Below are 26,202 nucleotides of genomic sequence, written 5' to 3'. Positions count from 1 at the left end.
CGCACATGGGCGCACGCTGAATAGCGAGCATGTACTGAAGTGTAAATAACTCCTCAATATTATTTCCACTTTTGCCCGGTTTCCCCGTCGGTCCCGTCGGACAGCATGGCCTCAGAGGAGGACGACGTGCTGCTGTTTTTAATCTACCAGCACCTGAAGGTGAACGGCTACCAGAAAGCTGCTATGGTGCTGGAAAAGCACGTTAGCCAGGTAAGAAGTTTGAATTTTTAAAACACGCAGTCTAATTGAGTGTACAGCCGGTAGGACTCTGTTCTACCTCGCACACGTTTGTTAAATTTGATAAGAAAAAAAAGAGGCTGATTTTATTTCATCAGCTGACATGCGCATCTGGCATATTATATAAGAACTTCCATTAAATAAGAATGTGCTTTCGGTGTGTTTTTGCTTCAGTGTGGCTGTCAGTAAGATGCACGTCAGTTTGTGTGTGTGTGTGTGTGTGTGTGTGTGTGAGTGACTCCTCGTTCAGGCCTCCTGCAGGAAAAGAACATTATGTTACAGGAGCTGCATGGCTGTAAAAGCAGCCCTGCTGCAGGCCCAGTGCTGCAGCTGTCCCTCATTCCAAACCTCCTCACCTTTTTTAATAATATTTACTGATAACCGTTTGTATCTAAACCTCCGGCACCTGCTGTGATTAGTTGATTAATTGATTAGATGTTCTATATAAGAAAAGAATAATCGGCAGCTACTTTACAATTAAATAACCAGCTGAGGTGAACTACTAAGTAGAAATGGTATTTAATGGGTCATGCTCTTAAATAAGAGTCTTGGACTCATTATTTTTGGATTTTGGCCTGTTGCACATAATCAGCCCCTGAATATCAAGCCAGTGTGCAGATGACCTATTATGATGCAACCAGACGCATTCAGACTGTAAAATAAACCACACTGAATCTCCTGGATATTTATTTATTTATTGGCATGTTTTAACACGAGCAAACCTGTGAGATAATTTACTGTCTTGTTCTTCCCTACATAACATTAGCACATGCATGCACACAGAATTTGCTTTGATGAGTTTGCCTGTTGGGAAACATGAGCTTTTGTGTGATATAATTTTTACTTTTTGGGCTTATTGGATTTAAAAATAATCATTGTCAAAAGTTGTGTATACTTACAGTGGTGGGTGCTGATATTAAACATGACCAAAGCTTCAATGAGAGAATGTACAAGTAATCCATGTGAGCCAAAAGCTTAGACTTCAGACTGCTTTAAGCACTCTGTGACAGTTTTTCTACTTTTGGACCCTTGAGACTAATATGGTCTCCACAGGACTGGGTGTAAGCACATAAACCCCACCCACCTGCCATCCAATCCTTCTGTTTACAAGGGGCAGCCAATTAGAAGAAAGCTGGTTTAAAGGGAGTGGAGCAGAAGCTCAAACATCTCGTGTGCCCCAGTTCATCCACTTCTCAGATAGTGAATGAAGTGAGGAGCTCTGGTGAGACTCAGTATAATTTATCTCTTCTTTCATTTTCATAATGGCTGCTGGAGCCTATCCCAGCTGTCATAATGCCAGAGCCAGGGTACACCCTGGATAGACTGTTTCCCAAATCATTAAAAAAGAGGGGAAGGGTTTGTTTCAGACAGTGGATCAACTGAGGGGCTCCACCAAGGTCCACCAAAACATACTTAAGTATTATTTTAGTGTAGTAGAATCCAAAAATAAAACTAAAAATGCATAGCTGGAAAAGGGCTTAATAGGCCCTATTTAAAGAAGAATACATAAACTAAAAGTCTGAATTAAGTTACAGCAGAAATCTTTTCCAACCATTTTCAAAATAAACCTTCTTTTCCACCTTTTAATATTGTGAGTCTCCTCCGTTTGGACATGTTGTATTCCTCATACTCTCGCATGCCTGAATTCACATCGGGAAGCTTGTGGCATCAAAGTGGCAGCATTCCTGCAGCACAGGAAATTTGCTATTTCCCTTTCATCTGTTTTTTTTCCTCTGTCTTCCATCTACACAGGCATGGGGAGGATAGACTGGAGGTTTATGTCAAGTACAGATGTAACATTCAGAGCATCACTGAAAATGAGAAATTGTCCTTTGAAAACACTCTTGAAGAGTGGCTCTCGTGTGTTTCTGTCGTAGGTGGAGACACCGGTGGAGAGCTCCAACCTACATGATATCTACACAGGCTGGATGAAGTAAGTCACACATGTTGCACACTTGTTTACATAAATGTATAATGCCACAAATGGTTCATGAAATCACCAGAGAGAAAGTAATTATTAGAAAATTCTAAAAGTCAATGCAAGTCACATTCTTTGTTCTGTAACTAAAAACAGGATGGGGCTCTTTAGCTCCCAAGGAACCAAAAAACCAAAAACAAAACAGGCCTTTCATGGTCTAAAATTGGTTTAAGCCAAATGCCGTGCATAAAGGGCCTTGTTTTTGTTCCAGACTTTACTGTTGATCACTTGAAGTGTTTCTTATCCTCCCGTGTTTTCCTTTATCTCCACATTTTATGACTTTTTGCTTCACAGCTCAGCAGCTCAGCAGGTAATGCGATCAGAGACACTCAGCTTAGGTGATTTGTAGACTCCGCGCTGTTTATATGAGCAGGATGCGACTGGTACTGTTTGTGTTAGTCTTCGTGTGAGTGATTTCCTGGCCTTGTGCCCAGTGCATTCTGGGATCACCTTCAAATCCCTGACTCCCTAATGAGGATTAAATGGGCATCAGATAAATGGCTAAATGAATGACATCAGCTCATTTGCCAACGTGAATCTAGCACAAAAATAACACAAACCTATTGAAGTCAGTGGCAATGTATCATTTTTTTCATGGATATAAAGCAACTCTGATTATCAGAAAGCCCTCTTTTTCAACAGCTAGTCGCTGGGAAAAGTACTGATTGATATTCTTATTAATGCTACTATGCAAACGATCAAAAAACTGTAGTTCTTAAGCTTCTCAGATGCACAGAAACGGGTTTAAAAAAGTAAAATTACTTCACTACACTCACAAACAGTTAAGATATGTAAACAGAATAATGCAATAAACTGCTGTGCTAGCTATTTGCTCCCAAGCAAAGTGAAACCACTCTGGTTCCACTGGAGTCCAGGGCTGCAGCTCTGTCATAATAAACCTGGTGACAGCCCTGTAAAATTTTCTGTTTTATTGTTGTTTTCCCTTCTCCAGCAAAGGAGCATGGGCCAGATTTCCACTGTGTGAGTGGCTGCCCAGCTCTTTTTGGTGCTTAAAACTCATGCTAGTTTTGTCCTACATTAATAACTGCAGACATGTTTACACTTGTGACTGCTACCATCCTAGCACCGGGCTTAAATAGATTCAACAAGACGCTGGAAACATTCCTCAGAGATTTTGATGATATTGACACGATGGCATCGCACAGTTGCTGCACATTTGTCAGCTGCACATCCATGATGTGAATCTGCTGTTCCGTCACATCCCAAAGGGGCTCTGTTGGATTGAAATCAATTGTGCAGTGAAGACATTGTCATGTTCAGATATGAGCTTGGTGATATGGTGCAGTATCCTGCTGGAAGGAGCCATCAGAAGATGGGCACACTGTCCTCATAAAGGGGTCAACAATAATACTCAGGTAGGCTGTGGTGTTTAAATGATGTTCAGTTGGTACTAAGGGGCTCAAAATGTCCCAAGAAAATATCCCAACACCATTACACCAGCAGCAGCCTCAACTGTTGATACAAGGCAGGATGGATCCATGTTTTCATGTTGTTTACATCAAATTCTGACCCTACCATCCAAATGTTACTGCAGAAATTGAGACTCATTAGACCAGGCAATGTTTTTGCAATATTCTGTTGTCCAATGTTCGTGACCTTGTGTAAATTGCAGCCTTAGTTTCCTGATTTTGGCTGACAGGAGTGGCACCCGGTGTGGTCTTGTGCTGCTCTAACCCGTCTGCTTCAAGGTTCAATGTGGTGTTTGTTCAGAGATGCTCTCGTGCATGCCTTGGTTGTAACCAGTAGTTATTTGAGTTACTGTTGTCTTCCTGTCAGTGTGAGCAGTCTGGTCATTCTGTGACTTCAGCCCACTGGATATTTGAAGTTATCAGCTAACACTAGCATAGGCTCCATAGGCTTGTCTGTGGGTGCACCTGCTAATTTGTATGAAGTGACAACTAAAATCCTAGAGTGCATATAAAAGATGGATGTAGCCACCGCAACATCACCCGTTAATGAGTGTTAGAACACTAGATATTTTTACTGTCACCATTCTGGTGTTGGTGAAACCTGATGTGACTAACGAGGTGAATATTTGACTGGAAAACTGGCACACTGTCAGAATAGGGACTCGACAATGTCACGGTAAAACCTTATTACTTTTTCTTTTCTTTTCTTTTTTTACTCAAAAAAAAAAAGAAAGGAGCCATAATTAATAAAATTAACATAATGTTAAATACAATTTTAAACTAGTTACATTGTTTACTGAAGTCGTCGATCAAGGGAGCTGAGCGTTATTTTCTTCTGTACAAGCACACAACTTTTTTGCAACCCGAGGTGTCGCACCCCTGCTGGCCATTAAAAACTGTACTTGTTTAAAGGCACTTCCACATTTGCTGAACATTTCAGACCTTTTAAATACTGTCTGTGACGAAAAAAACTAGAATTTTTACCAAAAATTGTAGCACAGGCTTCTTGGATGGTCAGGTAATTCCATTAAAATGTTTCAAAAGGCTCAAACACTACAACACAGTGCATATGTCCAATTCAGCAGACCTCTGTCAGCTTGAGCAATCTGTGTGTTAATTAAAGCAGCTGCAGCCATAATGTTAAGACTCACCAGATTCCATATAAATGAGTTTTAACAAAGATTAACCACCTGTACAGTTATGATGAAGGGGGAAACTATACACAGAGGCCAAACTGCTGTTTTATACCAGCATGTTAACTTATTAATTTCATGTCTGAAGTTGGGCATTTTAACTTGGAAATCTATCAGTTGGTGTCTTGGTTTTAGAGCCAGCCTCAAGTGGCCACTGGAGGAACTGCAAGTTTGTTTAGGCTTCATTTTTCAGCCCTGGTGTTGCTTTTAATCTAAATTACCTTAAGTATAACCACAGTCAGTATGAAAAATGTAATCACTGTGTGTGTGTGTGTGTGTGTGTGTGTGTGTGTGTGTGTGTGTGTGTGTGTGTGTGTGTGTGCGCTTGCTTGTGTGTTGTAGACTGTGTTCTCTAGCCCAACATGCCAAGCAGGAGACGGAAGAGTCCAGCAACTCAAAGAAAAGCATCAAAGTTGAACCTGCCGCCAGCGAAGAAGAGGAGGCTGCTGACACCAGGCTCTCCAGTGTCACAGGAGGAGATGATGTGGACTCCAAGCCTCCACATGGTAAATTTCATGCCTTTTTATTTTAGTTTGATTGCAGTAGTTAAGATAAAATACAGCCATTACTCATCTACAGCTGAAATGAACTGAATCAGTCTTACTACTGATTCATGAGTTTATATTCTGAAGTTGCATAAAATGAGGAAAACGATATGAGAACCTGCCTATAAAGGTAGGATTTTATTTATCTGTTTTCAGTGTGGGACTGAGTGGCAAATCAAATAAGTGGCAGTTTGCTGGAATGAAACCTGTAAAATCACAGTCTCCTTCTGCTTTGAGCCCGGACTGCAGAACCGGTAACAGCAATTGATCGCCTCATCTGTGGGCTCTGGGTGCAGAATAAGGGGTTAAGCATTCAAAGCTGCAAAGTGGAGCCCTGCCATGTGGTGATTTAAAAGTAATCAATGACATTTTTAATTGGATTCTGTGGCAAATGGGAATCCAGTGTAATTCTGCCAGCATTGGAGTAATGTGTCCCCTGTGTTGAGTCTTTGTGAATGGCCTTACTGCAGTAAATGGGCTAAGCTCTCAGGTCCCTGTACTGTGGTGCTAGCTTCCAGTTTGGATTCGGGCGACAGATACCATGTTTTTGGTATTTCTCCGCATCCCTGCACTTTTTGGAGAATGTAGCGGTTGGATCAGGTGACCCTGACACTGCTACAGGCTCAGGCTGCTGGGGAAACCCTCATCATGCACTAAGCATTTCTTCTTCACTGCCTTCTTTTCAATCCCCATATGCCAATACTGCATGTTATTAGCTTTTGTCTTCTCTGTTGTGTAGTCTGTTCTTCCCTTGTTTCTCTAACTGGTTCTGGTAGATGACTGCACTGTCCAGAAAATGGTTTTGCCCCATAGTTTTATGAACCCAGTCTAAAATATATTTGATTTTCTCTTTTAGAGCCCAGGGCCGGTGCTGTTGAGCCACTGAAAGCAGAGAGCATTTCCGAGAGTGTCTCCGAGCAGCTGCTGGCTGCTGATAGTAAACCCCAAACAACAAACTCTGACAGCGAGAGCACCGACTTCTCTGACAGCGACGTGGAAGAAGAAAAGATAAAAGCGGAAGAAACAAAAACAGAGCAAGAGGTGAACATCTCGCATATCATGAAGAATGAGTTCCAAGTTGTTGTGTGTTAGCTTTGCCACCTTTTTCTCAAAATGAGGAGACAGAATATTCACAATTGGTGTGATGCAGTTAAAGTTATGTCATTACTAAAGTGTTAAGATGGAAACACTTTGACTACTTCCTACCATGACTTGCTTTCATGGAAGTAGTCAAAGTATAGTCTTCACTTTAATACCTGTGATGCTTTGATGTCACATTAAGAGGTCGTCAAGCTTTGAAAATGTGTTTTGTAAAATCTGATGGAGGCTTCCCAACAACAGCTGCTGCAGAAAGGATCTGGCATGGTTGCGTGTTGGTCCTACGCACAGATTTGCGGCAACATCGGCATGTTGTAGCTGTGTACTGCCACCAGGGGGCAGTGTTAAAGGACATGGAAGAGCTGGAAATGTGGGGTGCTCTTGTTTGTGTTTGTGCCATTGTTGGTACTTTAGTGTAACATTCCCATCATAGCTATGTGCTGTTTTTGGAGGATTGCACAGAAGCACATCTGCATACCCATAATCCCTCACTCTGCGTCTCCAAAGATGTGCGTAAACCAGGGGTGTCCAAACTTGTGGGCCGCTTCCGGCCCCGCCCACTTCCAGTCCACGAATTGATGTCAAAAATAACATACAATTTGGCCCTTTACTTTTTTGACATTTCGCCTTCCCCTCCAATTAAGAGGGTTAAGCGAAATGTCAATAAGTAAAGTAAAGTAGATAATTAAAGTAGGCGTGGAATCTACAGTGGACCTTATGTGTAGGATTAAACATCATGTGAACATGACATATATAACTCCTATGTCATAACGCTACTCATGAAAAGACTACAAGCAGGGAAAGGTGACAGGGCAACATGTTAACGATGATTAATATAGCAATATTTTCATCCAGGGTTTGTGTCTTTAAAGTTTGCGTTGGCTGGCAAAGAAAATAAAATGGCATTAAACTTAAAAGCAAAAATAAAATCAAAGCTTTTAAGTGGGTAACAAGTGCTGAACATTGTTCTGGGAGGAGGAAACCAATGTGAGCACATAACTGTTGTCCAGCCACTGTAATAATGTGCTGATAGATGGACAGTAGCTGCAGTGTTGTTATACGCTTCTGAAATGCACAGACACATTTCAGGTCTACTTATCTGTCCTGTATCTGTTAGTTTCCTCTGTTATTACTGCAGAATGTGTGTGTGTGTGTGTGTGTGTGTGTGTGTGTGTGTGTGCGTGTGGGAGAGAGAGTCTTGTCTGTTCTTTTATGTTGGCCCAGTGATGCAGTAGATAATACTGTTTGGACAAAAAGTGTGTGTGTGACAGCGATAATCTTCTGAGACAAATTGTGTGTGTGTGTGTGTGTGTGTGTGTGTGTGTGTGTGTGTGTGTGTGTTTGCGTGCTTCTGTGTGAATGGCTCATTGTGGTTCTGTCGACAACTGCTGCAAACCCTGATTACTTTGTGTGTAATGTAAAAGAATTGCAGCTTTCTTTTTGCAGTGCAGCAGCAGCAGAGATGTTTCTACTCAGCAGAATTAAAAGCAGAGTTTTCGGCTGCAGTTTCTTCTGTTGTGTTTTCCTCCATCTGGTTAAATTAAATCTGGTCTCTGTGCAAGAAAGGATTAAAGTGGACATGTGTACTTCTATATACACGGTTACAGTGCTGCACACTTACTTATAACATGGCCAAAGTTTCAAATAATGACATCAGTGTATGTACAGGTGATCTTTGTGAGCTCAGGCTTCAGACTGCTCATGACTGCTCATAATACTCAATTTAAGATTTTTAGGTACTAAAACGGTGCTCTTGCTCTCAGACCTGTCCGGGTTTGCGTGCACTCGGGAACTTAAAAGCAGGGCGTCTCTATATCAGTGAAATAATCCTCTGAACATATTTGACATCACATATTTTAAGTTATTTTTTCTTCTTTTATTTGTTCCTATACATCAAAGTCTGAGTATTTAAAAACGTATTGCTCTGTTCCATTGTTTTTCCCCAAACTGTTAAAAGCACACAAACGAGCTGTACTGAGTCCCTCACACTGTACTCAGCAGAGCACCTCATTTGCAGTGAAAGATGGTGCCCAATAAATGGGGTATATACAGCAGTAAAAGGACCCTCAAGTGTCTTGAATTTATCTTCGTGAAACTAGCAGATATTCTGAGTTCTATAATCAGCAGGATGCAAGTTCTTCTAAATGCCCGCTTGTACATATTTTGCAGTCGGCTCCTACTGAAGTGTCTGCTGAGGCGTCCAATGAGGCAGAAAGCCTGAGCTCTGCCTCTTCAGACTCTGTGGAAATAATTGCACTCGGCCAGGGCAACACCAGCCCGGTGCACCCCGGACAACCTGCGCCCGATCAGACCGAGGACCAACCACAGGCCCCCGATCCACCCGAGGCCTCCATCTCAGGAAGTGACAATGAAGAGGGCAACGACGAGCTGAAGCAGGTTAGCTACTAAAATATGATTTTCTCCTTTTGTATGAATTTCATCCCAAACCTTTGTATCAGATATCCATTTTCCTTTTTATCTCATCATGACACTTGAATGTAGTTTTATTCATCAGCAAGCAAAGATCACTCCCACTCCCACTCACTCCCACGTTATCGTCTTTAACAGCTGCCTGTACTGTTTAGCTTTAATCCTGCTGCACTGGATTGCTCTGAAATGAGCAGAAATGTTAATCACCTGAAACCGCACTCATAAAAAGCCGGAGTAGCTGTTGATTCCTGGCTCAGCCGAGCCTCCTTCCCCTCAGCTCACCTCTGCACATCTGAAACTTATTTTGCACGGGACGGATTGTGCTGTTTAGCTTCCAGTAGTCAACACTGCAGGCAGCTTTTCTTTGGTGCAATGTTGAGGTTTTTAAGACTTAGCTGGAAAGTGAAGGTTTGCGATTGAATGTCACTGGATTTGATGTTGCTCTTAATTAGTATCAGTCAGATTTAATTTGCATCCATAATGTTTAAACAAGCTTTTTGGTGCCAGTTGTGGTCAACAAGAAAAGGGGAAAAAAAAATTGTGCTTTTCATGATTTTTAACATAAGGATGAGAATTTTTATTCCAAACTCTGCACCACAACAATAATTCTGCAGCACTCATCTCTCCAAGTGCCAGAAAAAAGATGTGTTAACATGAATTATTCATTGCTGGTTTTTATTTGATCAGTTGAATAAAATTGTATTTACAAGATTTATTTCTCATAGCTGTGAAGATGGAAGCGCCACTAATAATAAATCAGACATAAGCAATCTAAAAGCTGTAAACAACAGTCCAGATTAGCCAAATATTAATTAATTCAGAATCAGAATCAGAATCAGAAGGTTTTATTGCCATATGGGTGAACAGGTTCACAGCATTAGGAAATTGCTGCGGTACTTCGTGCTTACAGAAAAAAAACAAATAAGTAATTGCCCAAACTGTCTGTCGTAAACATCTGGCTCTGTTTGCAGACTAGCACAGCGTGCATGGTGCACTATGCGTTGAAAGAGCATTACCTTCATTCTGGTTATGCTCATATCCAAAGTCCTGGGATATTTTTTTATAATTTCCACCATGATTTAATAATCATCTTCTGCAACCTCTGACTCTATGCATCAAAGCTATTTAGGAGAAATGGGAAATGCAGTAAATCAGTAAAAATGTATCAGCCTCACTCGGGTCTTGTTCTCTTTATTGACCATATGCGGAGTACACAGTGGTAGAATCAACAAAATGCAGATTACATGTAACACAATTAGCCAAGAGACTGTGCTGTAATTGGGCCTAAAACTAAAGCTTCTCAGCTGCAACAGTATCAAATTTGATGCAGAAGAAATGAAACAAACAAATTCATTTTTGTCTCAACAGTACCAGCTGGCCTCTTCAGTGTATGTGCCATGCTTGGCAACCTTCAGGAAATGGTGCCGGCTGAGTTTTAAAGCAGATATTTGTCGGTGCTGGCACAGGGGCCTCCAGGCTGGAAGTGTTTAAACCATTATCCATCTGACTTCATTTTAGCAAAGCATTCATGTTTCCAAGACTTAACTGTGGCTTTGAATGCAGTTTTGCCAAAATTAAAAACAGTCAAAGAAAGTGTCAGAAAAGAAGCTGTATTAATTACCGTGTATTTTCCTTTAAGATTTAAAAAAAAAAAAGGAAGCTAAATCTGTCTTTCTGTGTTTTTCTCCAGGAGCCACAAGCTGTCACAAACAGCTCAGAGGTCATAGATGAAGCTTCTGTGTCACAGCAGACGGATGCTGATCAAGTACAGGCTGCCATTTTTCCCACTCAGGAAGCTGGTAAAGCCGAGTCTCCAGAAGGCGAAGAAGCCACAGCAGGAGAGGTGCAGTGCTGGTTGATTTTAATTTATTGATATCAGTACTGAACCTGTGATTGCTTTTTATTATTTAGTATCTCAAAGACCTTTTGCACGTCCCTGAAGTGCCTGCACATTTTTAAGCCTAAGCATTCATATATTTTTGCTATGGTGGTCACATTTCTGAAGCTCAGTTAAACTAAAGGGCCATAAATGGATCAAATAGATCTTAAAAATAATAATTTGAGACTTCATGTCTGGTGGTGAAGATCTCTGCTGACCTCCTGCAGATGCCCAGCCTAGTTGAGCCCACTGCGTCAGACCTGACAGCTCAGGAAACCAATCACCAGCTGGAAGACAGTCAAGCCCCGCCTTCTGCAGGTATAAGCTGCCAATAGGGTTTTAATTACCAGTTTGTTCTTTACCTGTTAAATGTAAGGCATGTTTTCCATCTCTTTCTCACTGCACTGACAAGAGTCGCAAGCTGTTGTTAAGAAACCAGGACTTCAGTGTGGCTGCCCCTGCAGCACGTTTCTTTCATTTATTATGAAAATCAGTCGGATGACTCTGCAGTCCAGGCTTGTTTCCACAGTTACAATAGATTTCCATATTATTACCATTTCTGCTCAGGTATGAAAGTCGCTGCAAGGTTTTGGATTTAAGAAAAATATAGTAAGATCTGTGTTTGTGCAGATGTTTTAGAGTTGTATTTGTAATCTGATCATTGACTAAACCGGAGCTCAAAGTTTCACCAAATTTCAAGTTTTGTGCACCCAAACCTCAAGATATGATTACATAAGACAAAGAGAAGCTGCACATCCTCATAATTAACTGGCATTATTAAAATAATGCACATATCCATTTAATCTTTACAACCTGTATTTTCATTGATTTTTAGTTGATACTTTCTACATAAGTGGAAAAATATTTTACGCCTCTGTACATTCACCCGTGACCAGAGGTACTCTGTTGATGTTTTTTCCTTCCATGTCTGTATGCAGTCCATCTGTCCCATTCTCATAATCTCTTATGACCACTTAGACTCTAAGAAAACCTGATTAGATGTTGATGGTCAAAGATTAAGGTCACTCTGACCTCACTAAACATGTTTTTTGATCATAACTCAAGAATGTATAAGCTTTAACAGCATCACCATCTACTAAAGGCCAACTTTAGGATTTTGGAAAGCTGCAGTTAGTGTGTTACGAGTATTCTCTGTATATAAAAGATGAATTCTAGATCTGCAAAATGAGGCTAGTGTGGAAATGCTCTAAATCTGCATTCTGTATGACTGCCAGTAGGGGTGACTCCTCTGGTTAAAGAAAGAAATTTGATTGTATAGAAGACTATACAGTCTTGATAGCCGGGGATCGGTCCGCCAGGGCCTCCGCACTTGGCCACTGCCCAACACACACACTGCACCCGACCCCTATGATGCCTCCTGTGGGAGGTGGGGCTACAGGAGGGCGGGCACATGTCATTTCTTCGGGCTGCGCCCGGCTGGGCACCACGGGCTAATGCCCCGCCACCAGACGCTCTCCCTTCCAGGCCTGGCTCCAGGGTGGGGCCCCAGTAACCCTATCCCAGGCAGGGGTTAGGGTTACAGTTCCCTTGATGACTTTTTCATGGGGGTCTTCTGAATCGCTCTTTGTCTGAAGGGTGGCTGGCCTCTCCCTTAGAGAGAGGGTGAGGAGCACAGCCATTCAGGAGGGGCTTAAAGTAGAGCTGGTGCTCCTCCACATTGAAAGGAACCAGTTGAGGTGGTTCAGGCATCCGAGTAGGATGCCTGCTGGGTGAGGATTTTTGGGCGTGTCCTACTGGGAGGAGGCCCCGGGGCAGACCCAGGACATGCTGGAGAGATTATATTTCTCAGCTGACCTGGGAATGCTTTGGGGTCCCCCCGGATGAGCTGGTGGAAGTGGCTGGGGAGAGGGAGAGGGAGGTCTGGGCATCTCTGCTTAGGCTGCTGGCCCTGGGTAAGTGGAAGAAAATGGATGGATGGATAGAAGACTCTACAAACGCCACTTCTCACTTAAAAAATGCTGAGACAGAGAAGAGGTTAAGCAGTGTACTCTTTAAGATGCGCTTACTACCATGTGAGCACAAGGTCTGCGGTTTCTCATTTAGATGCAGCCCTGATGGATCTGAAGATTGTGATGAATGAAATGCTCAAGTCAGTGTTTCAAAAACCAACTGGTGTCATCACGGTGGCTACGCCAATTTTAAAAATGTTATTTTAAGCAAAAAAGCAGATGTCCTCAACTCAAGAAGACTACACGACAGTCTAGGGCGCCTGGGTGGCTTAGTGGTGAAGCCGGCGACCACATACACACGCCGTTCCTGATTTGCCCGCGTGTCTTCCCCTGTATCTTTCCCCCATTTCCTGTCTCTCTCCACTGTCACGAAAAAGCCACTGTGTCCAAAAAAAAAAAGAAGACTACACAGTCTAAAAACTAAAAAAAAAAAAAAACCTAAAAAACTAGAACGTCAGCACTCACTGTTATGTATACATTACTTTTACATTACATGGCATCAAGAAGAAGCGGATGCATTTCGCCCTGCGGCTTTCCTCAGCATTTTTTTTATAAACATTTAAATAAGCAGAAAATTAACTCTTGAGACTCCGAGTCTATTGTGAGTGCGCCGTGGATTCAGATATGCAGCATGGGGAAAAACTAGATGTGAAAGAAAAAAACTTCATACAGGAGAGTCCTGCCTGGATTCAAACCCAAGACCCTTTAGCTGTGAGGCAACTGGGGCGAGTCGTATATCACCGCAGTGTCATTATACACAACCTATGAATGTAAGAGGAATATCACTGAAAAATGTGCAGATGGGAGAACCATGGGTCTCTTGTCACATCTAAAACACATCTGTAACACCTCAGTGTCCACTCCTGAACCAACTGCGGTTCATCTAGCACGAAGCATGCCAAGTTGTTGTGATCTTGCAAATCTAGTGAGAAACCAGCTGCTTCACAGCGTTTTACAGAAACCCTTTTCTTGTCACGATTTGATGAAGTACGCCAGGAACAGAAGGAGAGATGAATGCTAAGTTGAACTTGATTTGTTGGGGTGGAGGCTTCCAGCTGTGAGGCTTGAGTTTCTTTTCATTTAATAGCCGCTGACCTTAAAAGTTGTTCACCAGTCTTAAAAAGCGGTTCCAAATGGGGGCGGGGGGAGGATGAGTAAAGTTGTTTCATTGCTGCATTTCCTTCAGCTGTTCTCTGGACATATTTTTTCCATTTTATTTACAAGGGAAAATGAGCATTCTTCATCTTTAACTGGTTAAGAGCAGGAGGTTTAGTCCATTTCACTGAAGGAAGAGAAAAAAAAAGACATGCAGTTTGAATATTTTTACCCCAAGGCTGTTGGATTCAATGCCAAAACTTGTAAAAGAGTCTGACGGATTTCTGCCAAAGCCCAGAGAAACAGCCGTTGTTGTTCTACGTCAGCCACTTGTGTAACATCTCAGAGGAGTTTCCAAAGCTTGTCAGAACTTGTTAAGTAAGCTGCAGTTATGATTTCTCTGAGAATTACAATCATCTGGAAAACCATCACATCTTTCACCCAAAAACTTGAAATTGATTCATGACGGGGGGGCAGTGCTCTGATGCTGAAATGTTACCAAGAATAAAGTAAAAGGTGGACTGGAGGCTGGAGATGCTCATCAAATAGAAATGTCAGATAAATCTAAAATAGTTTATTCTGCTCTCAACTTAATCCTGAATACATCAGAGATCCATCCATCCATCCATCCAATTCAGGGTTGCGGGGGTGCTGGAGCCTACACCAGCTGTCATGGGGCCCCTTGTGTCTACTGTATGTTAAAGTGTCTGTAGTCTGGAGAAAAAAATAGATTGCTTTTTATTTGCCACAGCGGCCCTATGGATGGATGTTAATGTAGGTTTGTGTTTTCCTTTACCACCATCATGGAACCCCAACAGGACAATTTGTAGGAACTTACTTTTCTTTCTTTTATGATCATTCACCTGCCGAAGCACCAAACTGCAATGATGCATATGATGGCATTTTTTGATTACTGTAATTGACTGATGATTGATTAAAAAGATAATTTCATTATTGAGTCTTATGTCATGCTTTTTAAGTACCTCAGTCCTGAAGCCCTGATCAGGTACAAAACACTACACCTGTATTCTATTGTAACTATTTTATAATCTTTTGCAGACCCTGATGGTGAATCTGAAAATCCAAACGAGGAGGACGATGAGAACACTGATGAGACGAAATCTGAGGTTCTCCAAAAACTCATTTTTCCTGTCAGACTGATGCTGCTGGCTGGCGGCCACTTACAGTGAAATCAGGCCTTTGCCAGAAGCAGATAGGGAATAATAATGAGGACATCTGCACTAACAGTAAAGACTTTGTGTGTATGCAGCATGTTTAAATTCCTGTCTGTCTCTCTGCACTCAGATGTCAGAGGGCAGAGACCTCACACTGGAGCAGGAGGAAGAGACAGAGATGTCAAAAATCCCAGTGGACCACGAGGTCAATGGTGACCTCTCAGTCGCTCAAATTGGTATCAGATTCAGATTTTAATGTTAGATGTTGGCACAACCAAAAATGATGTTATAAGAGAACTAAGAACCAATTTAAAGCAGAGACTTGCTCTTAAGCGAAGGGGAGCTGCAGCTCCTTTAGTGTGTGCTGGTTGCTTAATGTTATTATGTGTTCTGTTGTAGAAAAGGAAGCCACGTTGGTTTCAGAAGGGCGATCGGACGCAGATGCCTCCATCATCCTCAACATTACAGTTAAAGATGATGAAGCAGCTGAGCGAGAGACCAGCCAGCTGCCCCCTGAGGAGACTGCTGCGTCCTGTAAAGACTCCAGCACTTCCAAGAAAAAGAAAAGGAAGCGCAAACAGGATGTTGAGACGCCAACAGCAGACACATTGATCACAGACACACCCAGCAGCAGCAATGCATCCAGCGCAGATCCACTCAGTGAGACTCCTCTTTCTAGGAAGTCTGCCAAAAAGAAAAAGAGAGATAAAAAGAGACAAGAGGAGGTGGTGGAGGATGAGGAGGCTCAGAAGAATGGGGATGAGGTGTCTCAGGTAGCTCCACCAGAGGAAAAAAAGAAGGCTAAGAAGAGGAAAAGGGAGAGAGATGAAGCAGAAGAGAAGGAAGAGGACACTCACGCTGTCACACCCTCAGAAAACAAAATGAAAAAGAAGAAGAAGAAGAAGAGGGCTAAAGATGTGGAAGAGGAGGAGAGTGAGGCAGGAAGAGTGGTAGAGGAGGCGGCTGAGAATCCTGTGGGTCCGGAAGAGACAACAGAGGAGAAAAAGAAGAAAAAGAAAAAGAGGAAAATGGAAGGAGGTCAGGAAAAAGAGGAGGTGCAGTCTGAAAAACAACCAGCAGGGGGCAACAATAGCACAGAAGAGAAAATGGAAGGCACAGGTAGGGAGAGAGAGGAAAAACCTTTCCTGAAAGTTCCCTTTAATAAGTGCTTAACTTAAATTCCATTTTGCCTTGATTCTTAATCATTAGTAATGATTTGGTGTGATTTTTAGATAAGTTCAGTAATTTGTATATTTCCCTCTTCTTTTTCCCTGCCTCCTGCAGAGGTAAAGTCTCCTCTGCTTCCCTCAGCCAAAAAGAAAAGACGTCTCAGGAAGAAGCTGAGCCTAAAGAGGAGATTAAAACTGCAGAAGAAGGAGAAGATCGCGATGAGGCTGATGAAGCGCAACAAGTTACCTGCAGAACAGAACCACACGAGAAGAAAGAAGTCAGTAGTTTCTGCTTCTCTTTGGCATATTTCTTCTTAAAACTATAAGTGAAACAAAAGTGAGGCCAGTATTGCTGTTTAATTGTCACTTTGCAATATATTTATACAGTAGATATTTATTGTACAGTGTCTGCAGAATTAATGCATCTTACAAGGAGTATGTTTGGAAAGTTCTTAAAATACCTAAATCAATGTAAAAGTTAAAGGAAAGTTGACAATTTTTCAGACAAAAACGGATACAAGAGGAAACAGAAGAGGCGCTTCATCTAGAGCCAACCAAAAGACCCCAAGTTGATCCTATCCAGGAGGACGAAACACCAAAGAAGAAGAAAAAGATGAAAATACATCCTGAGCAAGAAGAAAATTCATCAAAGGAAAATCAACCTCCCAAGACAAAGAAAGAGAAGAAGAGACTGTTGCAGGCTGAGGATCAGAGCAGTGTGGTGAATGACCAGAGTGCTGCGATGCTGGAAGCCGATGCGGCCGTGCTTTCAAACGGTGGGAAGAAGAAAAAGAAAAAGAAGGCAGATAAAGGCGAGGAAGCTGCAGAAGATTCAGCTCCCATCACCGAGAGCGTAGATGGACCTGCTAAGAAAACAAGTAAGACTTTCTGTTACTTAGAATAAGTAAGGCTGTAACAATTCATGAAATCGTGACACAAACACAACAATATCATACTGTTCATCTGAATATTTGCAGTAATTGCTTTCTGTATGACTGGGTCAGTTTCTCACATTGTTGTGGAGGAGTTTTGGCCTGCTTCTTTATAACGTTGCTTCAGTTCATTGAGATTTGCAGGCATTTTTTTTGGCCACAGTGGCTTTTCTATTAGTGTAGATCACGGGTCTCAAACTCCAGGCCTTGAGGGCCGGTGTCCTGCAGGTTTTAGATGTGTCCCTGATCCAACACACCTGAATCAAATGGCTGAATTACCTCCTCAGTATGCAGTCAAGTTCTCCAGAGTCCTGCTAATGACTTCTATATTTGACTCAAGTGTGTTGAATACTCTTAAAATACTGATGGATTAAAATTTCTCAAGGAGCTTTTTGGTGTGCGGACCTCCTCCTTTTTCATTGAGTTTTGCTTGGATCCAGCACCCAGGTTAAGGTTTTGGATGTGCGTGTTTCACTTTTATTAAGACCCTTCAAAACAAGCCATACTTGGTTTGTTCAGTCTTTTCCTGATTGCACTCTCACGAACTTCAACATTTAACTTGCTACCTGAGGCTTTTTTTTTATCTGAGCATTGGAAAGTCTGACTTTGGGGGGGGGCATTTGCTGGGATTTCCACTTTTGGGAAGATTGTGTCAACAGACGAGCAAACCAACCAAAGCTGTGCTTTTATAGAGGTGCTCACACTGCTGAAGATCAGTTAATCAAGTGCATTTGATTGTTTCTTAGCCTCTTAATTCCTATAGAAACCATCAGGGTGTACTTAGTTTTTCATGAGACTGCGTCGAGTCCTGTGAAAACCTTATTTTTCACAATTATACATTATTTTAGTGTGCAGTTTCACTGCGCTCTTCAACAATATCTCAGTCTGTTTTTGTTTTTGAGTGTCATGACCTGTACTGGCTGACAGAATGGCATGTAGTAAAAGATTCTCATAAAAGATGCTGTCAACATAAAATCCACACAGCTCACAATAAAAGTAAATGAGCCGGAGAGCTTTTCTGCAGACAGCATCTACCTGAAACTCAAAGGTAGCTTATTATCACTTACAGTGCCAAGATATTTATACTGCTACACAACCTCAGCAGCCTGATCCTTTGTCACCACAGCAGAGACGGTTGTAGGAGTCTTCCTAAAATCTATAACCATCTCTTTAGATTTAATGCATTTATGTCCAAGAAGGACCGCTTCGACTGCTCTGTAAAATCCTCCACTTCAGGGCCGTGACTTCACCTTATCGTTAGCACGCTGGGGCTTAGTGCAGCCGCTCAGTTCATACAGCGTCTGAAACAAAGGTGTAGCTGCTCTACTTTCCTTTCTCAATTCACTGCTGCACATTGTGTGCTTGAGCAGCGTCAGCTGAGAGTGCATGAGTCTCGCTGTGATATTGTCATATTTATAATCCCTGTGAACAGAAGTTGATGTTTCATATACAGAATCTTGTAGTCTGAGTTCTACAGACCAATCACGGATAGAAAAGGAAGTCTTGGCCCAGATGTCTTAATGGCTTCCCTGAAAAGTTCATTTTTTTTGTCATACGTACAGCTCTGCCTTTCTCTGTGTGTTAAAGAGGGGATAAAAAAACTTATTGCAAGGTAATCCATGTAATCTTGCAGAGGGGAAGAAAAGTTTGACCTTTCAGGTGTTCTGTACCACACTGAGGTGCAGCAGTTACTTTAAATGACTCGTGATGATTTCACAATGTGCTAATATTCACAGAGACGAGCAGACTAAAGGAGAAAAGTGAGGCAGAGGCGGCTGCAGACACACACACTCCTTCAGCGGTTCCTCGGGTAAGAAACGTTCCTGAAAACACTTGTCCTTGCTTTTAAGATATTCATCGTTACGGTAGGCTACTGATTACTTTTTCCGCTCATTAACGAGTCTGAGTGACAGTTTAAAGAGACAAGAATAACAAATCTTCAGTCTTTGCTTATTTTATTTATTTATTTTTTAAAATAGATCTGCCAGAGTGTTGGCACATCTAGCTGTGAGGCATTTTAAAGTAAACACAAAGTTTCCTCTCCAAATAATTTGCATTCAGAAGCACTTTTACAAATATATATTCTTTTCTTATTTCAGAAAAAGAAAAAGTCCTCCAAAAAGAAGAGAAACTGATTTGAATTTGAGTAAGTAGCTGCTCGAGCTTTCCAGTGAAACTTTGTGGAAAATAATTTGTGAAATTAAAATGCTGCTTTCTTCAGAGGTTTGCTGTAACTCCTGCACAGCTGGCTGTGAGTCACTGTACAGCGTTTTCTGTGTTAAATGAAGCGTTGCTCCTGCCTTTACAGACTCTTCAGAGACCTTCTTCATGGGTCGTCTCACCTGTGAATTCTGCAGCGGAGTCATAAAGTTGTTTAGAAACATTACTGATAGTAGTTAAAGGAAAATTCTCATTTTAAACAAATAAAAAAAACAAACTTAATTCATGTTCCTCTGTACAGCAGGCGTGGCATCATTGTCTGCTCAGTTCATTTGTCTTCTGATTTACTGAAGATTAATTATGGACCTTTTCTCCTGATTATTCTGTCTGAGATTAATTTTTCCAGTTACTCAGCCCCTCTTTTGTTCCTGAACTGTGACTTTAACACATTACACCCCTAAATAAATCCCCTTTATTTAGCACATTCAGCTTTTAAGCTTTGTTGGAGGCAGATCTGCTCTGGCAGGAAAACAGAAAAAGAAGTGCAGAAAAATTATGACTTTATTATGCGATTCGTTCAGCTCAGCCTTTTTAACTGGAAGCTTTTCCCATTAAAGTCTCATTAAGGAAATTATTCAAATGAGCTGCATGAAATAATTCATACAAGTGAAACATAAATTTGTATTTAAATCAAAGAAACAGATTTTATTAACAGGATTGCTATTAATTTTTTTATTTTTTTTTTATCAGTTTATCTGTTTAATCACTGGGTGTACAGTGCCTGTAGGTTATTCAGCTTGCAGTGACGATGGGATCTGAGGATGTTTGGAGGCTGGAAGATGATAATAAGTATTGACTGAGACGCGGTTTCCGCTCCAGAGCAGCTCCGTCTTTAGGAAGTGTTTCAAAGCTGTAATCTGCATCTCCTCACAAGCGATAAAAACTTATGAAGGGGAACTTTCACAGTCATTTGTCTTCCTACGGTCAGAGGCGCTCACTAAAGCTCCACTGCTGGCAGACGCCACATCTCTCAGCTAAAGTTACAAATGAGCTTTAAGGGAAAAACCGAAGGAGATGGGTTGTTTGTGTCAGTAATCTGTTAATCAACTGATTAGTAAACCAGCATTTGTGTTTGTTTGAGGTAGAAAATGTAGTTTTGTTGTGATCTTGCTGATGTGTGTTTACCTTTTTTTTCTGTCAGTTAAAGCTCTTTTTTTTCTTATCAAACTTTATAGACTATCAGCTATGCATCCTGCTGCTGCTCTCTGAAGACCCTTTGTCCAACTTTAGCTGCTTAAATTTGCTGTTCCTAAAGATCAGCACGTTTTGATGACCTTCGTTAAATAGCTTTAATTCTGCATTTCTTTGTTTTTCTTTTCACGCTGTTACACGTGCTGTGTTCGTGTCATATTGGAGTCAAGTTTCAAGTTGAAAGTCAACCTGAGAAGCTGATCTAACTTGGCAATAAATGATAAAGCAAACAACGTCACATGAGCCGATTGTTTTTGGAGGTAATTAAACTCAAACGTAACGCTGTTTGTAGTGCGGATGCTGTCAAAGCTCAGCAGTCCGTAAACACGGGAATCATTTCCAGCTCTGCAGCCATCCCAACGTGGACGACAGAGTAAAAACTGTAAGGGGACAAAAATCTCTCATCACTGAATTATGCAGATTTGAAGCTCAGGGATTAAAACTTTACTTGAAATGCATTTTAAAAGGTAAAACTTGAATATCAAATTTATTTTTAGGAATCACGCAGTGACTAATACAGTAACATCATCATTATATTTTATGCCATTATTCAAATTTGAATCTATAACCGTATAGAAGGTAATTTGATATACCTTAAAAAGCAGTGCAGTGATGTGTTCTTATAAGATCAAGAGCCAAACAGTTCATTAAACCTGCTGCAAGTTTCACATAATTAGAAATGATAAGTAATCTACTGCTGATGCTGCACTTAATGATTAGTTACTAAGTAAAATCTGCCCTCATCCTTTTCTCTGTGTCTTGCTACTTAAAACACTTTGAAACTTTGGTTTTTATTTTGTCTCAGCGAGCAGAGGCAGTTTGGAGCCATTACTGACATTGATTCGGAAAACTCTGAGGAGAAATCGGGTTTTCCACACTCGGCGTCTGTGTTTACTCACGGCTGGTGTCGCCGTCTCTGTCTCACACAAACAGAGCTTCTTTTTTTTTTTTTTTTCTTCTCTGAAACAGAAATCTAACAAGCCAATGCGCAGGGCAGTTTGAACTGTTTGCAAACACAACAAACCAGAGTTCAAATGTAGTTCTGAAATGAAACAAAGTAGGATTCATTTTACAATATTCCTCGGAAACTTTCCTCATAATCTCCTAAATATTTGTTGCTGTTTAACTTTAAATTACAGGCATTTTTTAAAATTTGATTTATCAACTCATAAGAAATCAACTACTAGAGTATAGTATAGTGAAATGGGACTTTCACAATGATTGAAAAATGGCTTATAAACTGATAAATGTCCATTTGAATTTCTCAAGCTTATTTTTTTTGATGGAAGACACTGAGTCGCATTATTCTACATTCCCAGTCTGCGTGACTATACTGTAAATCTGTGAATTCAGAAGATTAAGAAGTGGATCTATAATGTTTGGCTTGGACTCTACCAGAGTAACTTTACTTAATTTAATGGTTCAAAATAATCCTGCAGCCCCTCATCCACTCCAAACTGCTTTAGTTCCTCTTATGTTCTTCTGACTGGCTGCCCCTCACAGAAAAAGGGTTTGAATAACACAGCTAATAAGGAAAAGTAATTAAGGAACTCTTAAAAATGTGCAGGCTGTCTTCTTGGAGGTTATTTTAATTTACAGCTGGTGTCGGTATTGTAAATTGTTCTCAGATTATGAAACGGTACAAAGTTATTTTCATGTTTTGTCCTGTAACTGTTGGTTCTTTCATTAAAACATTTTCTCTCAGAAATCACTTTTTCTTTTCTTTTTTTAAATCAGCAGCTGGTTTTTGGCTATCCCAGATGACAGTGGGTGAGAGGTGGAGTACACAGAAAAATTGAATATTCAACTTGGATTAACTAAAAGATTTAAATGTTAATTTTAACAGAAAGAAATTCAAATATTCTTACTGCATGTGCAGATTCTTCAGTAGTCTTTTAGCACTTCGCAGCCTTAAATGTGGCTGCAGAAGTAGAGCAGGTCATCTGCTGATTGGAAGGTTGGTGGTTCAATTGCTGACTGCTCCAGTATGTGTGCCAAAGTGTCCACGGCCAAGATACTGAACCCTGAGTTGCTCATCGGTGTGGGAATGCACACATCATTCACACTCGCATCTATGGGCAATTTAGAGTGACCAATGAACCTAACCCCAGTAACTACATGTCTTTGGGCTGTGGGAGGAAACCCACGCAGACACTGGGAGAACATGCAAACTCCACACAGAGAAGCCCGGGCCAAGGTGGAATCGAACCCAGACCTTCTAGATGTCACTGTAAGGCAGTAGTGCTAACCACCACGCCAACGTGCTGCCTAAGGTGCTGTACTATTTCCATTAAAATAAAATTAAAGCTTTACATTGAGCAAAGCAAAAGATGTTTTATGTGTTGCTGCTGAAAAATTAAAATATGCCTAAAGTACATTTAACCACTTAAACAAGACTTCTCGACCAAAACAAAGATGGCAGCAGGGAACGGAACAGCTGTGCCAGGAAATAAAGTGAAATAAGAGTGAGAAACTGGGAGAGCAGGAAATGAGGACACTGTAATTCCCACTGAAACATTTTGAGTGACAGGTATGTTTTAGAAGAGTTAACAACACAAACTCTCCAAAATGAATACAAGTACCTTCAGTCTGCTTCAGTCCTGAGTGGATCTTCTGTAATGTGGACTCCAGGAGCCATTTTCCCGCTCGGTGCAGTGGTGCAGTTTCTCCTGCGAACAATAAAGTAAATGGCAAAGAATCACCAACTCTGTAAACACATTTCCTCTGAGGTTTTATGCATTTTCCAATAAACTTAAACCAAAACTTTCATCACGACTTTCTGAACAGCTTTTCACATACTTCTGCCTCTCTCTTCTCCCTGCATGAAACACCCACACAGACACAAAGTGCAACACCATTACTCAGTGACACTCATGTCTGGATGTGATATGGGAACACTAACAGCAGACAGGATGTTCTTGACTGTGATTATACATAATTACAGAGCTGATGCGGCAGCTGTGGATGGCCGGCTGCATCAAAGTTGCCATAATGACATCCGTGGCATGGTATATTGTTTTGATACAACCATGTTCACTGTCTGGAGGATGTTTTCTTTGAGGTAGAGTATAGATAGATTGGATTTAGTTCAATTGATTTTTTTTTTTTTTTAATGGGATTCAATACCTGTCTGTAAGTATTAGGGATGCCACAGGTCTTCTGGGTCTCAGAAGTGGGAGCTGGGAAACCCCAGTCTGGGCAGGGTAACTTGCTCCACAGTTGTATTTTTGAATCACACTTGGTCTGGTACCTCACCCAGGACAAATTTACCTTGGGAGACCCTACTGGGGGAAACTGTCCCTGACAACATAGCTCCTGGGATTACTAGGGCCCATAAACCACCATGATAAGCTGGCAAGTCATGGAGGGCTTCCCAGGTGAGTTGTTCCGGGCATGTCCGCAAGGAAGAGGCCCCGGGGCAGGAGGACACACTGGAGAAATTACATCTCTTAGCTGGCTTCGGAACGCCTCAGGAAAAAAATGTCGAGTGGTGGCCAGGAAGAGGAAGGTGTGGGCTTCTCTGCTTAGACTGTATAAATAATTATAATTATTTTAGCTGATTAGTTCTGTTCCTGTTCATTGCTTGTGAGAGGCCACTGCTGCTCCCCGGGCTGAACTGCAGCCAATTCTCTGTACAATGGGATTAGGAAGTGGAATAGCTCCCCTGGAATTGATCGTCCTCTCTCTTATTTCCAGCAATGCAATTCAATAAAACATAGAAGACAATCTGTAGAGTCATTTCAGATGCTGTATTTTACATTCCCACTGTCACACTGATGTTTTTTTTCTTATTCAAGGTTGCAAAAAAGTCTACAGTTACGCTCTTTAAGATATACTGCAAAGAACAAAGATTTTGATCATTTGCACAGCCACAAACATCCTGCTCAACTTTTAAAAGCTGCACATCAGCAGGACTTTACCACGCTTCAGTAACTGCTTGAAAAATCCTCCAGCAAATAAACCACTTTCTTCTAAACGTTTCTTCCCTTAAGGGCAGTCGTTGCATCATTTGAAAAACAAACTTAATGAGGTGCTGACTCACAGGCAGATGAATTTATTTAGGGAAATGTCTGACGGTAAGCTACAGTAACTTTAAATCTATCAAAAAAGGAAAAAAAAAAAGACCCTCTATGTTTAGAAACCGACAAGCGCAAAACAGAAAAATAAAGGATAAAGATAAATATGGATACACTCAGCATCCTCCAACAGCATCGATCTATAAAAGACTGATTTCAGAGGCATCCTACTCATTCAACTCAACAGCACAAATTAGCTACTGAATCTACAAACTATTTTAAGGCCTCAAAAAGAAAAAATTTATTTGTATTTATTTTACAATAGGTTAACTACAGTTAAACTCCACCTGTGTTGTTTGTGCACTGCAACATTATCACATATAAACCTCCGAAAAGCGGTCAATTTGTTAACAATTGTTCAGACACGTTGTTGCATGCTATTTTAGAGGCTGCCTGGCAAACTGAAGTGTCAGGACACCGTATATAAAGCCAAAGCTGACATTCCTGCACTTTCCCATGAACAGTTTGGGTATTTTTCCCCTTTTTTTGTATGACCTGTGAACGGTAAACGACAAGAGCAGTCTGAGACTCAGCCCGGGGATGAATTGTCCTCAGATCCAGAACAATATCTGTATCCAGATTAGTGATATTTTGAAAGATTATGAAGACCATGTCTTTTTTTTTCTTATTTCAATCAAATATCTAAATATGCCCCATCAACCAATGAGTTTAAAAAAAAAAAAAGAAAAACCTTCAAAAGACTCCTGAAGCCAGATGGGGATACATAATTCATCGGACGATGACACAATTTTTGTAGTTTTGCGTCTGTTGCATCAGCGGATTTTAAATCAAACAATCAATATGTGATTGAAGTGCAGACCTTCATCTTTAATTCAAGAGGTTTGACAAAAGTATCGCATTAACTGTTTATGAAATACAGCCATTTTAAAACAGCCCCCAAAGACATGTCATTGGGCTGAAAAAGCAAAATAAACCCAACAGAGAGACAGCAAAAACTTTAGGAGTGATCTAATCTGCAACCTGGTTTATTCTTAAAAAGAATGAATGTACTGGTAGATTTTTGAATTCATTTTTAAATTATTGTACTTTAAAAAATTTTTTTTTATAGAGCACTAGATGGACAAACCTCAGATTATTCATCTCACCTTTTTATTAAGCACACCACTGCTCGCAGTCTTCATTCATAGTCTCAGATTGGTTGGTTAATCTCCCACTCCAGCTTTGTTTATTTGACTCTGTGGACTCCTTTAAAAAGCAGTTACAAACTTTATTTATTAGTGCTTTGTGACTTTATGCCTGTGAAAAGTTCTTTATAAATAAACTGCACTTACTTTACAAAGCACAGCAAGAAGGTCAGATTGGACTTTGCCAGAAAACATCTAAAAGAGCCTGCACAGCTCTGGAAAACCTACAGTAGTAGCAACGTTATGGCACTGCCAGTGCAGGTCACTAGTGTTTATTGGGAATGTTACTGCTGACAGAAGAAGTAGGATGAATTCTGAAGTGTACAGAGTTATACTTTCTGCTCAGATTCAGCAAAAACATAGCAAAACCGATCAGACGGCACTTCACAGTGTAAATGGAAAATGACCCCAAGCAGCCTGCAAAAGGACCCCAGAGTTT

General features: G+C 41.0%; 1 protein-coding gene across 3 annotated transcripts; it reads left to right on the top strand.

Moving 5' to 3' along the window:
• LOC115795477 (treacle protein-like) lies at positions 1 to 22,250 on the top strand. Of its 3 annotated transcripts, none has more exons than XM_030751415.1 (15): positions 1 to 210; positions 2,115 to 2,170; positions 5,181 to 5,344; positions 6,240 to 6,424; positions 8,651 to 8,878; positions 10,602 to 10,754; positions 11,018 to 11,108; positions 14,915 to 14,982; positions 15,161 to 15,266; positions 15,430 to 16,149; positions 16,315 to 16,477; positions 16,704 to 17,077; positions 18,868 to 18,941; positions 19,231 to 19,277; positions 19,440 to 22,250. In XM_030751415.1, the coding sequence occupies exons 1-14, from the start codon at positions 106 to 108 to the stop codon at positions 19,264 to 19,266; spliced, it is 2,523 nt and encodes an 840-aa protein (XP_030607275.1). In that variant the 5' UTR covers positions 1 to 105; the 3' UTR covers positions 19,267 to 19,277; positions 19,440 to 22,250. The 3 variants fall into 3 exon arrangements, with proteins under 3 accessions (XP_030607275.1, XP_030607274.1, XP_030607273.1); XM_030751414.1 differs by having other exon boundaries at positions 10,997 to 11,108; positions 20,527 to 22,250; XM_030751413.1 differs by having other exon boundaries at positions 10,997 to 11,108.
• The last annotated feature ends 3,952 nt before the right edge of the window (positions 22,251 to 26,202 follow it).

Source organism: Archocentrus centrarchus, chromosome 17 (assembly GCF_007364275.1).
Source record: "Archocentrus centrarchus isolate MPI-CPG fArcCen1 chromosome 17, fArcCen1, whole genome shotgun sequence".
Taxonomy (NCBI): domain Eukaryota; kingdom Metazoa; phylum Chordata; class Actinopteri; order Cichliformes; family Cichlidae; genus Archocentrus; species Archocentrus centrarchus.
This window is presented reverse-complemented; position numbering and strand designations above follow the sequence as displayed.

Coding starts and splice junctions, on each gene's coding strand:
- LOC115795477 (XM_030751414.1), top strand. CDS start 106: ATGGCCTCAGAGGAGGACGACGTGCTGCTGTTTTTAATCTACCAGCAC. Junction 14,983..15,160: donor CTGATGAGACGAAATCTGAG/GTTCTCCAAAAA, acceptor CTCTGCACTCAG/ATGTCAGAGGGCAGAGACCT. Junction 18,942..19,230: donor CTCCTTCAGCGGTTCCTCGG/GTAAGAAACGTT, acceptor TTCTTATTTCAG/AAAAAGAAAAAGTCCTCCAA.